Source organism: Pan troglodytes, chromosome 5 (genome assembly GCF_028858775.2).
Source record: "Pan troglodytes isolate AG18354 chromosome 5, NHGRI_mPanTro3-v2.0_pri, whole genome shotgun sequence".
Taxonomy (NCBI): Eukaryota; Metazoa; Chordata; class Mammalia; order Primates; family Hominidae; genus Pan; species Pan troglodytes.
This window is the reverse complement of record NC_072403.2, coordinates 42750582-42766523: the sequence shown is the minus strand read 5'-3', so window position 1 is coordinate 42766523 and position 15942 is coordinate 42750582. Positions and strand designations below refer to the sequence as shown.

The 15942-nt window shown below is 40.4% G+C and overlaps 1 protein-coding gene across 25 annotated transcripts in view; it reads right to left on the bottom strand.

Annotated features, from left to right (window-relative positions):
- Window positions 1-15942, bottom strand: part of C6H6orf89 (chromosome 6 C6orf89 homolog) — a 52906-nt gene that overhangs the window by 32031 nt on the left and 4933 nt on the right. For 6 of the 25 annotated variants that reach the window (XM_016955362.4, XM_063812946.1, XM_063812943.1 and 3 more), the window contains exons 2-3: window positions 13565-13689; window positions 9683-9847 (exon numbers count right to left, since the gene is read on the bottom strand). Coding sequence is in view for 1 of the 25 variants with exons in the window: in XM_009451161.5 (XP_009449436.1) it covers window positions 7003-7004 (2 nt within the window). In the remaining 24 variants the exon portion in view is untranslated. Of the gene's footprint in view, window positions 1-7002; window positions 7545-9682; window positions 9848-13152; window positions 13308-13564; window positions 13690-14589; window positions 14632-15942 lie in introns of those variants that run through there. The other 19 variants (XM_054685741.2, XM_063812951.1, XM_063812947.1 and 16 more) reach the window with 13 other exon arrangements.

Sequence of the window (15942 nt, the reverse complement as noted above, 5' to 3'; positions counted from 1 at the left end):
AGGAGACAGAGCTTGCAGTGAGCAGAGATTGCCCCACTGCACTCCAGACTGGGCGACAGAGCGAGACTCTGTCTCAAAAAAAAAAAAAAAATTCAAACATAAGGTCATTACTATGCATCAAGCATGAGAGGATTGAGTGAAATCGGCTGAGGCTTGATGGCAATCCACTTACCTGCAGAAAGTAGTTCCAACTCTGGCCAAAGTGAGCTTTGCTACAGGGGGAAGTTCTGAAGAGTTAGCCTGATTCTAACAGTGGCATAGACCTGCAAGGGCACAGGCAGGATCACTAGTGGAGTTATTAGGATCAAAGTATCATGCGCCACCTCGGATATGCTAAGTTGCCAGAACTGTTAGGAGTGGAGCTCAGGTGCGTACGTTTTCAAGCCTCTTCTCTGCTGATTAAAGGCACACACCCCCAATTAAGAGACACTACTTTACAACAATAGTTCTCAGGGTAATTCTGCTCCAAAGGGGATATTTGGCAATGTCTGAAGACATTTTTGATTATCAAAACTGGACAGGAGTTGGGCACAGCAGCACATGCCTATAGTTCCAGCTACTCGGGAGGCTGAGGCAGGAGGATCACTTGAGGCCAGCAGTTAGAGGCTCAGTGAGTTACGATCACGCCTGTGAACAGCAACCGCACTCCAGGCTGGGCAACATAGGGAGGCTCCAGCTCTTTTAAAAAAATTAAAAATCAACAAACTGGAGGGGTACTATCAGCATCTGGTGGGTAAAGACTAAACATCCTGCAATGCACAGGAGAACCTCCTCCCACCCCTCCTCAAAACGAGGTCAAGAAACCTTGCTTTCAAGAGAGGCCTGTGGGAGGTAAGCCAGGGAGTTGTTTCACTTCTGGAGTACTTCAGAAATAGGAGGAGACAACTGAGAGCTCTGATGAGATGTTCTGCACAATTCCTTCTGGGTCTCTGCCTATGAAGAAACAGGGTAGAGGCATATCTGACAGAAAAACTCTGATAGAACTTACCAATACAAATGTTTCTTTAAAGCAGAAAAGAAGTTAAGAGAAATGTAAACTTCTCTTTTGCCCTGTTTAACAGAGAACTAATTCCTCTATAGAGATAAGTAAGTCCTGAACACTGATATGCCATTACCCTGGAGGTTCTGTTTTCTGAAGAGCTATGCCAGCGAGGTAACTCTAGGATAGAAAACTGATTCATCTAGTTAAAGCACAGAAGGGGAAACAGTACAGTTCAAAAGAAAGTTTCAAAAGTCCATCAAGATACATCCCAATCTTCAACACTAGGAGCTATATCCAGAGTAAATTAAATTTTCTTTTTTCTCTACTTGGCTCTTTAATATTACACTACCCATGAAGTATGGTATCCATTCTTTAGTGTTATGAATATATTCCATTCTATTTTATCCAGTGATCCCATTAATTAAATATATGTTCTAGTAAAGAAAAAGTGCTCCTTCAACCATTGTGGAAGACAGTGTGGTGATTCCTCAAGGATCTAGAACTAGAAATACCATTTGACCCAGCCATCCCATTACTGGGTATATACCCAAAGGATTATAAATCATGCTGCTATAAAGACACATGCACACATATGTTTATTGTGGCACTATTCACAAATAGCAAAGACTTGGAACCAACCCAAATGTCCATCAATGATAGACTGGATTAAGAAAATGTGGCACATATACACCATGGAATACTATGCAGCCACAAAAAAGGATGAGTTCATGTCCTTTATAGGGACATGGATGAAGCTGGAAACCATCATTTTGAGCAAACTATTGCAAGGACAGAAAACCAAACACCATATGTTCTCACTCATAGGTGGGAATTGAACAATGAGAACACTTGGACACAGGAAGGGCAACATCACACACTGGGGCCTGTAGTGGGGTAGGGGAGTGGGGAGGGATAGCATTAGGAGATATACCTAATGTAAATGACGAGTTAATAGGTGCAGCACACCAACATGGCACACATATACATATGTAACAAACCTACACGTTGTGCACATGTACCCTAAAACTTAAAGTATAATAATAATAAAAAGAAAAAGTGCTTCTTAGATTATAATAAGAACCACTACAAAGAAACAAACATCAATTAAAAGGAAAAATAACTGATAAAACATTGAAATGATTAATATGATTTAAAAGAGTAATAATTTAAAACTACAATAAATGCTTAAAATTTACAATCGAGGTACAGGCAGGGCACAGTGGCTCACACTTGTAATCCCAATACTTTGGGAGGTTGAGGCGGGTGGATCACTTGGGGCCAGGAGCTGGAGATCAGCCTGGCCAACATAACATAGCAAAACCCTGTCTCTACTAAAAATACAAAAATTAGCCAGGCATGGTGACGCATGCCTATAATCCCAGCTACTCGGGAGGCTGAGGCATGAGAATCACTTGAACCTGGGAGGTGGAGGTTGCAGTGAGCAGAGATCACATCATGGCACCCCAGCCTGAGCAACAGACTGAGACTCTGTGTCAAAAGAATAAAAAAAAATTTTTAAAAATGTAGTATATACATACAATGGAATATTATTCAGCCTTAAAAAAGAAAGAAATCCTGCTATTTGTAACAATACGGATGGACCTGGAGGACATTATGCTAAGTGAAATAAGCCAGACACAGAAAGATAAACACTACATGATACCACTTGTGCAATTAATCTAAAATAGCTAAACTCATAGAAGCAAAGAACAGAATGGTGGTTGCAGGAGGCTGCAGGCAGGGGGAAACAGGGAGGTACTGGGCAAAGAATACAAAGTTTCAGTTACACAAGATGAATAACTCCTAGAGACCTACTATACAGCACAGTGCCTAGAGTTAACAATACTGTATTGTATATTTAAAAATATGCTAAGAAGGTAGGTCTTATGTTAAGTGTTCTTATTGCTAATAGTAATAATAAGTAAGAAGGCAGGAGGAAACTTGGAGGTGATGGATAGGTTGATGGCACGGATCATGGTGATGGTTTCACAAGGGCATACTTACGTCCAAATTCATCAAGCTGTACACATTAAATATGTAAAGCTTTTTGTACAAAAATAGTACAATGAACACCTGGATATCCTTCATTTAGATTTACCAGTTGTTTACATTTGGCTATATTTTCTTTCTGTTTTTACCAGAACTACTTGAAAGTTATTTGCAACACATTATAAAATCATTTCTAAATATTTCAACATGCATCTCCTAAGAATAACGACGTTATTCTATACAACCATTGGCATTATTGCCATACCCATTAAAATGAGTAATCTCTTAATATTACCTAATATTCAGTCTATAGTCAAGTTTCCTGAACTATCAAATTTTTTAAAAAAGACCATATAGCTATTTAAAAATCCAGGATCCAACCAATGACCACACATTGAATTTGGCTGCCATGCCTCTCTTTAATCTACTTAACTTCAGAACAAGTCCCCAGCGTGTGGTTTTTCTTTTTTGTTTTGTTTTTTGGTCTTTTAGGACATTGACATACTTGAAGAAGTCTTCACATTTTTAAGCTTACCTCTACTTGCTTCCATCCTCACCCTTTCCAGTTTCTACTATTAGAAAAATGCCATAATAGTTCCTTTCTAAGTTTCTGGTACTCTCTCCCTCCCTCCCTTCAGAGGAAAGCTCCTTTGGGGGTTGGGGGGAGAAAGTAACACACTTTCTTGTTTCTCAGGTTTCCATTCATTTATTAACCTGTTGAAATCATATTTCTGCCTCCTCACTCCACCGACATTGCTTTCACTGAGGCCACAAATGGCTTTCTAAACGCCAAGTTCGAAGGACGTTTTTTTCAGTTATTACCTTATCTGACCTCTCTGCAGCAGCTGCTGTTGCTACCCCATTATCTATCTCCCTCAAGTGTACTCAAACCTTAACATAATTCTCTCGTTCTCTGCTGGTATCCACCAGTTATCCTTGACCTTCTTATTCCCTCCAACGCTTTGACCACCAGCTATTGGTGATTCCCAAATCTCTTCTCCAGTCTACAACTCTCTCTAGGGTTCAAGACCCATTTATCTACCTGCCTACCAGACACGGTGATCCAAGTTTCCCATAGCTCCCTGTATGTAATGTGTCTATAACCCAACTTACTGTTTTCCCCTTCAACTCATTCCTCCCACTGCACCTCTTTTCTTAATGGAAACACTAATCCTCCAAATTTAAAAACTATTCTCCTCCTACCTCATTCCCACCAATGAAACTATCACTAAGTCCTCTTGATTCAGCCTCCTATATAATTCTCACATTCATCCCTTCCTCTCTACATTAACAGCACAGTTAAGGTCTTCAACATCTCTCCTATGGACCATCACAAAGATGTAGTTAATCTCTATACTTCCAGTTCTCCTCTTCCCCAATCCATTCTCTACCTTGTCCAGTTTTTTATTTTTATTTTCTGAGACACGGTCTCACTCTTCGCTCAGGCTGGAGTGCAGTGACATGATCTCAGCTCACTGCAACCTCCGTCTCCTGGCTTCAAGAGATTCTCGTGCCTCAGCCTCTGGAGTAGCTGGGAGTACAGGCACGCGCCACCACACTCAGCTAATTTTTGTATTTTTCTGGTAGACACTGGGTTTCACCATGTTGGCCAGGCTGGTCTCGAACTCCTGACCTCAAGTGATCCACCCACCTTAGCCTCCCAAAGTGCTAGGATTACAAGCGTGAGCCGCTGCACTCAGCCACTTATTTTTTTGAAACACAAATTGGCTCATGCTAAGCACCTTCCAAGACTCCCCATCCTCTGCAGGAGCAGTTTAGCATGGTGACTAAGAACACAGATACTGGAGTTGGAAAAAGCTGGATGCAAATTCTAGATTTTACCACTTACTGTGTGGCCATGAGACACTACTCATCCTCTCTAAGCCTCAGTTTTCATGTATAAAATGGGGATAATTATTTCTACCCCACAATGTTTTATTTAAGAGAATTATAAAATGATGTAACACATTTGTTCCAATAGCCAGACAAATTAAATACCTAATAACAATCATTTTAAGATAAAGTCCTAAGTCAAGCATGGTGGTTCATGCCTGTAATCCCAACACTGGGAGGCTGAGGTGGGAGGACTGCTTGAGCCCAGGACTTCCAAGACCAGCCTGGGTAACATAGCAAGACCCTGTATCTACAAAAAAAATAAAAATAAAAATTGGCCGAGTGTGGTGGTGCCTGCCTGTAGTCCCAGCTACTTGGGAAGCAGAGGTGAGGGGTAGCTTGAGCCCAGGAGTTCGAGGCTGCAGTGAACTGTAATAGCACCACTGTACTCCAACCTGGGTGATGGAATGAGATTCCTGTCTTTTTTAAAAGATAAAGTCCAAATTACTGACCATGGCCCTTTATGATCTGGTCACTGCCTACCTGTTCAGTTTCATTTCCCATCAATCCTTCTTCACATTCTACACTGTCATACTATTTCACATCTTTTTGCTTTTGCATACACAATTTCCTCTGCCTAAAAAGCCTAGTCTCCAGTGCTTTGTCCAATAAGTGAACTCTTTAAGACTCTGACCTCAGTTTTTGTCCTATGCACCTCTAGGGCTTGGCATTACATCTATTTTCCTGTCTACCTCCCACCCTAAATAGTGTTTCTTGAAAGCAGAGATAAATGGAGAAAACACAAAAAACTAAGAACAGACGTGGGAATTCACCTCAGATGTGGAATCAGATCAATGTTGAACAAATTTATAGAAAGGACCTAAAATTATCATTCCGAACTAATTGAATGTAACTCGTGGCTCATGGTTTATTCATTTTATGTTTTATTATTTTATTCATTTTTAAAAATGCAGAGGTCGGGAGCCTGAGGCAGGAGAATGGTGTGAACTGGGGAGGCGGAGCTTGCAGTGAGCAGAGATCACGCCACTGCACTCCAGCCTGGGCGACAGTGTGAGACTCCGTCTCAAAAAAACAACAACAACAAAAAAAAAACGCAGAGGTAGCAACAATGTGATGAGGGTTTAAGGTTAGCAGGTTAGGAATCTAGCATTTGGACATTGTTTCTGGTGTGTGGAGTAGCTGTGGAGGAACAGGTATTCAAAGCAGGTCTTGAAAAATGCCTCAGTCCAAGGCAGAAAAGGTCTGACAGAAACAGGACCTCTTTCTGGTATGCAAGTTGGGCTACATGAACCTTTAGTCAAAACTTCAATGTAGCAGAATTGAATTTATTAGTTATTATTTTAAAGGCATGTTATTCCCTAGAAGGAAATTTTGACAACCCAAATTCAAATGAACGAATTTATTAAGGGAGAGACGTCTATAGAAGATCCCACCACAGGAACTACCAAATGAGCAATCAGAAAAGTCAGAATACTAAGTATCTGGAAGTAGTCTCTATTATAAAGTGATTTATGACTAAATACTTTAAAAGAAACATATTTGCGAATACAAAGGCTATGAGGGCTCTGAGACTAGAAAGTGTGGCCTGCACGGTTAACAGTCTTAAAATACTACAAAATACGACGCAGGCAAATTTCCTTCTACTAAGAGGTGATTACAAACAACTATTTTACTTGTGTCAAGAAACCAAGTCATATTTCTTTCTGAAATCCAAGATGCCAGGTTTATCACATACCAAGTACACATTTAAAGAAAAAAATTATTGCCCCCTAACGATTATTAGAAAAAGATCTTTCAGAAGGGGGTGGGGAATCTACTCTTAATTTCTTAAAAATTCCGTCAAAAGGGCAGAAATCTGGACTTCATTAGCAACGCTCAAGTTATGGACACTGCTGTGATGCCTGAGAACCAAGTTCAAGCAAGGTCCACCTCGTTTTGCTCTCCCCGGCGGAGTCAAAGAAAGTGACAGATGTCTTAAGGGAGTCGACCCTGGGGGAGCTGCCAGGGGATGCTGTCAGTTTACAAAACTGGAGAGGCTGAGAAAAGGGATCCGCGCTGGGATAGAGGGTGGTAGCAGCGGCGAGAAGCGGCTGCGCGAGGATGTCAGAGACGGGCGCGGCGGCGAGGCTGTCACAGGGCGGCCTCCCCCCACCCAGCCTCGGGCCCCAGTCACTCACATGCGGGGCTCGCGCCCCCTCGGGCTCCTCCCGCCTCGGGGACAGCTGCCGCCGGGCGAGGAGGATGGGCAACTTCCTGCTTCCGGGAGCGCGACCCGGAAGCAACCCCCCACTCCCGGGGCGAGGGCCTTGTACCCTAGAGTAGTTCCTCCTCTCGTCCAGCGCTTCCGCCCAAAACAGAACACTCAGTGTCGTGGCGAGCGCGGGACCTGTCGCGATATCTGGAGAGTGTAGGTTCTTGCTCCCCCTGGCGTCCTTCTTCCGCTCTGGCTCTTTTCGCCCCAGTCCTAAATCCTTGTCTTCCTAATTTACCTGGACTGGCTCACACAGACTTCATAGCTGAACTGATCTATAGAACAAGCATTTACTGAGTCCCCTACTATGTGCCAGGCAGCATGTTAGGCATTAAGGGATGGGAGTGGAAGGGAAATGTAAATGAAGAGCAGCCCCTTCCTTCTGGAAGCTACTACTCTTGAGAAAGACGAACAAATCCCTCCAATTTTCACTCAGCCCACTCATTAGTGAGAGCTTACTCTGTTGATAAAAGAAAAACTTAAGCCGAATTAAGTATAAAGGAGTTTAATTGAGCAATGGAAGATTCACGAATCAGGCAACCCCCAGAATCACAGCAGATTCACAGACTCCCAGGGTGCCTCATGGTCAGAACAAATTTATAGATAAAAAAAGGCAAAGTGAGGCACAGGAATCGGAAGTAAGGTACAGAAACAGTGAGGTTGGTTACAGCTCGGTGTTTGCCTTATTTGAACGCAGTTTGAACATTCAGCAGGCTGTGAGTGGTTGAAGTATGGCCGCTGGGATTGGCCACCACTCAGTTATTGTTACAGGTGTATACTATTAAGTTAGGTTTTCAATTTTGTCTGACTATTAAGCTATGTTACAGTTCATCCACAAGGACTCAAATATAGAAGGACAGAGTCCTTCTCAGGCCATATTTAGTTTGCCTTAACAATTCCCCCGTTTTGGTCATTTTCTCAATTTTGAGAGATTGACCAAAACCTTGGTCATTGATGTTATTATCGCTGTCATAAGTGTACCTGTATGGTTTTGAAACTCACTAGGAAACAGTAGAACAGTGGGTTTTGCAGGAAGAGAATAAGGGCTGAGTAGAGGATACCTCCTTATTCTGGAACATCTGTTTACAGGAGAAAAAACCTGGTCTGTTCTAGCATTTTGTGTTTTTTTAAAGCCTTGGTTTGATTATGTCACATTTAGCATGAGTGACTCCATTTTAGTTTGGTTTGGTTTGTTGGTGCCTAGTGCATGAGCTCAGTCCAAAATAATGGCCTCCCATGATTTTGTTTTAAAAAAAATTCCTCACTTTTGGCCAGGTTCTTACTTAGGTGACAGTGTGACCAGAACTTAGGGCCTTAGCGCCACTCTCAGTTACATCATTTTGGGTTTCTGGTCTCAGCATGTCATTCATAGGTTACGGTGCCTTCATGGTCACACATTTCTTTCAGTTTTTGTTATTCCAGTTGAAAAGAGATCATTTGATGTTGTAGAGATGGCTGCATGCAAGCATTTAAAACCTTTGAGAGAATACAGTGCACCAGGGAGACTATTATTATCATTATCGGGCGGATAATAGCAAGAGTTTGGAGTATGCTCCTTACCCAGGGTCCCCATAAGCCAAACCACCTAAAATTAAATAGATTAAAGAATGAGTTAGATGAAGAGTCTCCTCGCTTGACTAAGTGGTCTTTTCACTAATCCCCTACAACTGGATATTTATTTTTATTGTATTTATTTTGTGAGAGGGAGTCTTGCTCTGTCACCAAGGCTGGAATGCAGCGGCGAGCTCAGCTCACTACAACCTCCACCTCCTAGGTTCAAGTGACTCTCCCGCCTCAGCCTATTGAGTAGCTGAGATTACAGGCACCTGCCACCACGCCAGGCTAATTTTCGTATTTTTAGTAGAGACAGGGTTTTGCCATGTTGGCCAGGCTGCTCTCAAACTCCTGACCTCAGGGGATCCGCCTACCTCTGCCTCCCAAAGTGCTGAGGTTACGGGTGTCAGCCATCACGCCTGGCCAGAATTGTTTATAATTTACATTTGCTGTATTTCTCCATAGGCCACAGGTGTCAGCAGCTGCACAGGTACTTTTCTGTTTAGCCAATTCTATTACTTAGTATAACTTTCAAAGGAGAATTTAAAGTCTGTTGTGTAACGATAGCCTTTAAAGTAGAATTTGCTGTAGAGCCTATTATGAGGGAGACATTTCAAATTATTGCCTCTTTTATTCTAAACCATGGAAAAAGGACCTAACAAATGGATGTCTTTCTAGAAGAGTGAAGGCCTCTCGTCAATGTTCTCTTTAATCCATGATGTGGGTTAAGAGGAGTTTTGACTGATTATGAGGCAATGTATGTACCACTGAAGTTTGTTACCTACATTGGGCCTTCATCTTTTATCTATTGAACTATAAGGTTATTCATGTTTAAGGCTGGCTGCAAAATCCTTCACAAATAAAAGTATACCCTATAAGTGCATATAATAGACCCACTTTTAATTTCTATTGTTCATAGAGGCATAAACAAGGAAAAAATATTCAAAGATAAGAGTCTTGTGATAGTAGAAGTTTTGATCTATGATCTTGGGAAAAGCTATTCTAATCAAGGATGCCATCTTCTGGGGAGAAACTTTTCTGGTTAGTTTTACCTTAAGGGTTCCAATGGATGTACAGTTCCAGGAGTGTGGAGGGACCCTTCTTAGCTGTGAGATTATGAACCCAAGGTTTAAAGCTCCAAAGTTTTGCTGTAGTATGGATGGCAAGGACAGTCTTTCTCTTTCTCTGGTGTTCTCAGACGATCCAATCTGCAGGTTCTAGATTGTGAAGGGATTGTCCTCAGTGAATCATAAAAAGTTTTCTTTGCCTGGTGAAAATACACTATAATCTACTGTTATAACATCAGCCCTATTGCATGGGAAAGCTTTTATACAACCAGAAAACATGCATTGAAAATGACAATTGAATGAAATCTCTTTATAAATGTTTAAATGGCCTATCAGGTAGCCAAATGCATCTGAAGCTTTGATCGTCTTTCCAGGAATATGGAACCAAACATTGGATTTAAATTATTTCTGCAATTTATAAGTCATCACATCAATATATTAAATTTGGATTATTTTATCTTTTCCAGAACGTTTAACAACAAAAGCTTTAAGGACTCAAGAAGGACAAGGTGGCCATCCTGGTTCTTCATGAGTCCATGCTTAACACTGGACTTACGTCCTCTTGAATACCAGTTGTTTCTCCAATTTAGGTGCATAGCACTGATAACTAATGGGTTATCATAGGTAATTTGACTTAGACCATGGAGTTCATTCAAATTGTATATTTAAACAATTTTAGTATTGGCTTATTTAGCATGATAATCTAGAGCTTGATTTTGAAAGGTTTGTTAAATACCAAAGGTTTAAAACATTGGATATTACAAAATAGAATCTTAGGTTACCATAAGTCATTCATTTAGCCAAAATGATAACTTAAAAAATTTTAAAGGAAAAAACAGTATTTTGATAGAAAGGAGACTCAGCTTTCCAAACAAGATCCAATGAGGATAGCATGAGGCCAACTATCTCCTTTCTTTCTTTCCTCCACCATCTTTTTTTGTAGTTTACTTAAAAGGTAAACAAAAACCTTTCATTATCTTTTAATATTAAATAAAAATCCTTTCTAAAAGAGGGAACCAAATTTTATGTTTCCATTAGTGTATTTTTAATGTTAAAGCTAGTTTTTAATAATATTTTAGAAATCTATTCACTTTTAATTAGTTTGACCATAAGGTAAGATTTTTATAAACCTTTTATAACCCTTTACTATTTTTTTTCTCAGAGCAGAACAATCTTCTAAGAAAACTCTGTTGTGCTTTTATTCCAATGTCCCATTTATGGAAAAAAAAACTGAATAATGCCATTTTAACTTTAGCCAATATGTTCACACATAGAATCCTAATAATTAATTGTTTTGTTTTGTTTTATTTTGTTTTTTCGAGATGGAGTTTCACTCTTGTTGCCCAAGCGGGAGTGCAATGGTGTGATCTTGGCTTGCTGCAACCTCGGCCTCCCAGGTTCAAGCGATTCTCCTGCCTCAGCCTCCCCAGTAGCTGGGATTACAGGTGTGCAACACCACGCCTGGCTAATTTTTTGTATGTTTAGTAGAAATGGCATTTCACCATGTTAGCCAGGCTGGTCTCGAACTCCTGACCTCAGGTGATCCACCCACCTCAGCCTCCCAAAGTGCTGGGATTACAGGCATGGGCCACCGTGCCTGGCCCCTATAATTAATTTTTATAAACCTTCCACAACTTGTTCAAACCTTTAGCTTTATTTAATTTAAAACAATCCTTTAACCCTCTAACCTAGGCAAAAATTTACATTCCTGTATTTTCTTATAATCTCTTACAAAAAACACATTTCATTCTCCTTACACACCTTGCATGTAAACCTATTTTTTCAATACTCTCAATTACATATTACAATGTTAACTCTTAGCAACTTTTACTTTTGGTGAAAACCTTGGTAAGTAAGGATTTTAATTATGTACTAGGTGTGGGGAGCCCAGGACCCAGACAGAAATGCAGATAAAGGTCCGACTCTTTCCAGCATCTGACTACAGGTGTCCCAGGCCTTACCTAGCTATGAAGCAGGCAGGCTGTACAGTTAAGAGTCATGGTGGCATTTTATGAAGCATTTAGGAGGCCTAATCACCTTTAAATTGTACAACATGTCTGGCATAAATTCCTTTTCATAAATTTTTTCACAACTTACACAGACTATGTGTGACATGTTTAGACTTTCTGACTTGCCCTAAACATCCCTCTTTTTAAACAACCAGTCATTTTACTTTAGGACAAGAATTTACCATACAACATCCTTTCTTAATGAAATCTATTTTCTTTATAGCCTTTGTATAGCTAGGGAGCATGGCTAATTCCATATATCCCCAGGCCTTATTTAGAATTTAATGTCTCCAAAATAAATTGAACAATTTTCAAAAGTCAAAGCAGTTTATGACCTTGAGGCATATAGCAAAGCTAATATCTGACCTGCATAATTTAGACAAAATGTCTTTATTTTATCAATAATATTTAAAGTTGTTTTTATTTCCCAAAGATTACTAAAGTTACATGAACCAAGAGGCATTACAGTTTTTATTTTGCTTTCAAAATATTTAAGTGCTTATTTTTGTTTAAGCCAATTAATTTGAGCTCTTTTATATAAACATTACACACAATACATATATAATTAGACAGACAGGCAGAAGAAGATTACTATAGTAGTTGTAAGATTTTTCTTTTGCCAGTTTTTAAGTTTCTTAATTGGTTATTGGCTTTATGGTGGAGTCCTTGGAGGAACAGGGCCAGGAAAAGGGTTTCTGGTGCCTCCTGTTTTTCCCATGGATTCCAGGCCATTAGAGCCTGAATATTCATTTTTAATTAACCTGACTTTTAAGCATAGCACTCTTTAATAAAGTCCTTTTAAATTTCTTATTACTGATTTTACCCAGGCCAAATGGCTGATATTTCTGGCTTTTGAACTTTACCAAAGGTAACTTCCTAGGTGCTCGAGGAAGGAAAATTTAAGATAGTCTGTGGAGGAGAAGAGACTAGAGAAGGTTATGCAGATATTAAATCAGAAATGACTTACTTCCTAAGCAGGGAATGGAACTGGAACCGCCAGTGTGAAAGGCCAGTGAGCCACAGCACAGAGCAGTCTACTGCCCTTCCCAGAAGGAGTCTAGAGTAGTTAATTTTGAGCTTGCAGAGGCTTTTAATGACTCAGGATAATTTTTAGAGCTAACTATGGCATAAACCCTAAAATCCCTGTTCCCTAGAAGGTGGAGACCAAGAGAAAGTACTGCCACGTGGTTACGAGGTCAAGTTCCCAAGGACATAAAACAAGATGGAGACCCCATCCAGTTTTTTTTTGTGTTTCAGGGACCTGCAGGAAAGTTTGTGATTGACCAGCGAGCTTGTGGGGTCCTAAGCCCGTGTTTTATCCTAAGGTACCCCTTGACCCAGAAAAACGAATTCATAGCACAAATACATCAGTTTAAGACTAACCTCAGAATTTTTTTTGCATTAATCAAAACCTTAGAGAAAAGATAAATAAACAGTGATTTTTACCATTCATTCAACCATTTGCACAGAGAGAGAGAAGCCAAAAATCTGACTGATAAGAAATTCTTACTCTTTTGCTGGCATGCCAGCCTTCTGGGTTCCCTTTCCCTCAGCGGCCCCAGTGACCCAGCTTGCCACACCATCACACTGGGGGCCAAGCCGCATCATAAAGGAAAAATTTTTTGTTGTTGTTCCGGCCAGAGCAAAATACATGTGATAAAACACAGACATTAGCCACTCTGCTTAGCACTCAATATCAAACTGGCAAGGTTTACATTTGCCCTCAGATGGGCCCCGTTATCTTTAATCCAGTCTCTGACTAGGGGTTTCAACATGTGGTCTCTGGGCAAGCTGGTTGCCCTGAGTAATAGAAAAGATAAAAAAGGGAAAGGAAAGAGAGATCCGAGAGGGAGCTTACCTGTGATCCCCAGCTGCTGTGAGAGATCAATAGACACAAGTGGATCCTGCAGGTACCTTGCATGTTCACTCAGTGCTCCTGGGGGTCGCTAGAAGCTCCACTTTAGATCCCATTCCTGACACCATCTGATAAAAGAAAAACTTCGGCTGAATTAAGTTTGAAGGAGTTTAATTGAGCAATGAATGATTCGCAAATCGGGCAACTCCCAGAATCACAGCAGATTCACAGAGACTCCAGGGGTGACTCGTGATCAGAACAAATTTATAGACAAAAAGGTAAACTAACGTACAGCAATAGGAAGTGAGGTACAGAAACAGCGAGATTGGTTAAAGCTCAGTGTTTGCCTTATTTGAATGCAATTTGAACATTCGGCAGTCTATGAGTTGTTGAAGTATGGCCGCTGGGATTGGCCAACATTCAGCTATTGTTACAGGTATATACTATTAAGTTAAGTTTTCAAATTTGTCTGACTATAAAGCTAGGTTATAGTTCATCCACAAGGACTCAAATATAGAAGTACAAAGCCCTTCTCAGGCCATATTTAGTTTGCTTTAACACTGTGACAGACTGTACTAAGCACTTTCAATTCATGGAGCCACTTCATCAACCCTATGGCATAAATAGCCCCATAACATCCTCATACAAACAAAACTGAAGTTTATGGAGAGGTTAACTTGCTCAAGATTTTACAGATAAGGAGTGGAAGGATCAGCATTTGAACCCAGACTCCTTAACCTGCCCTGTGTGTAGCGCCAAATCTCTTAACTGCTTTCTACAAGAAATCTGCAAACAAAATACTACTGGGTTCAGACTAATGCTATAGCTACAGAGGTAGTGTGACAGTGACATAAATGTATGAAACCAATGAAACAGAATAGAGAGACCAAAACCAGAAAACACATATATGGACACTTGATTTATGACAAAGAGGTGAAACAGAGGAGTGAGGAAAAGATAATGCTTTCAATCAATGGTGCTGGGTCAATTGTATATCCATATAGAAAAAAATGAAACTTGGCTCCTACCTCATACCATACACCAAGATAAGTTCTAGATGCATTGCAGATCTATATGATAAAAACAAAACAGAATTATAGAGCTGCAATATTGAGATGTCCAATAATGTCTGTCCAACACTGACATGTTCTGTAAGAGAGAAAATGCATATGTTGGACTACATTAAAATTAGAAACTTTCCAGTGTTATATTCTGTCCAGGATATATAAGGAACTTTACAAATAAGAAAACATAGCCAAATAGAAAAATAGGTAGAAGATTTGAACACAAAAAGGTATCACAAAGAGGATATCTAAATGGCACACATATGGAAAAAGAATTCAACTTCATTAGTCATTAGTTGTTAGTGAAATTACTACTGAGATATTGTTATAGAGGCTTCAGGATTCCTTAAATGAAAAAGACTAGCAATACTAAGAGTTGGCTTGGAAGCAGAGCAACAGCAATTCTCACAGGCTGCTGGTGCATACATAAATTGCTACAGCCACTGGCCAGGCGTGGTGGCTCATGCCTGTAATCCCAGCACTTTGGGAGGCCAAGGTGGGCAGATCACAAGGTCAAGAGATTGAGACCATCCTGGCCAACATGGTGAAACCCTGTCTCTATTAAAAATACAAAAATTAGCTGGGTGTGGTGGCATGCGCCTGTAGTCCCAGCTACTCAGGAGGCTGAGGCAGGAGAATCGCTTGAACCCAGGAGGTGGAGGTTACAGTGAGCTGAGATCGTGCCACTGCACTTCAGCCTGGCGACAGAGTGAGATTGTGTCTCAAAAAAAAGCAAAAAATTGCTACAGCCACTTTGCAACAGTCTAGTGTTAACTACTAAATTATACATGTTACCTATGACACAGCAATTCTGCTTCTAGGTATATACTCCCAAAAATTCATGCACAAGTGCACTAAGATACATACACAAAATATCCATCGCAGCACCATTATACATTGTGGTATGTTTGTACAACAGAATACTACACAGCAAGGAAAAATGAAAAATGGCCACTACATACAACATGAATACATCTCACAAACATATTGTTAAGGAAAGGAAGCCAGGCACAAAAAAATACGTACTTTATAACTCCATTTATATAAAATTCAAAAACAGGGAAAACCAATCTATGATATTAGAAGGCAGAAAGTGGTCTACCCTTTGGGAGGAAGGAATGGGTAATGATTAGTAGGGGGGCTTCTGAGGAATTGGAGACATTTTATTTCTTGATTTGATTTGACCCCTCATGGCTTCTGGCTAACTCCAATTTATTTTCTGGATCTCAACCCAGGCTGTCACTCCAGGGGAAATTTTTGACTGTCCAAACCTACTCTGGAGTAACCAGAGCTCAGGGAAAACTGTGTGTTTCTTCT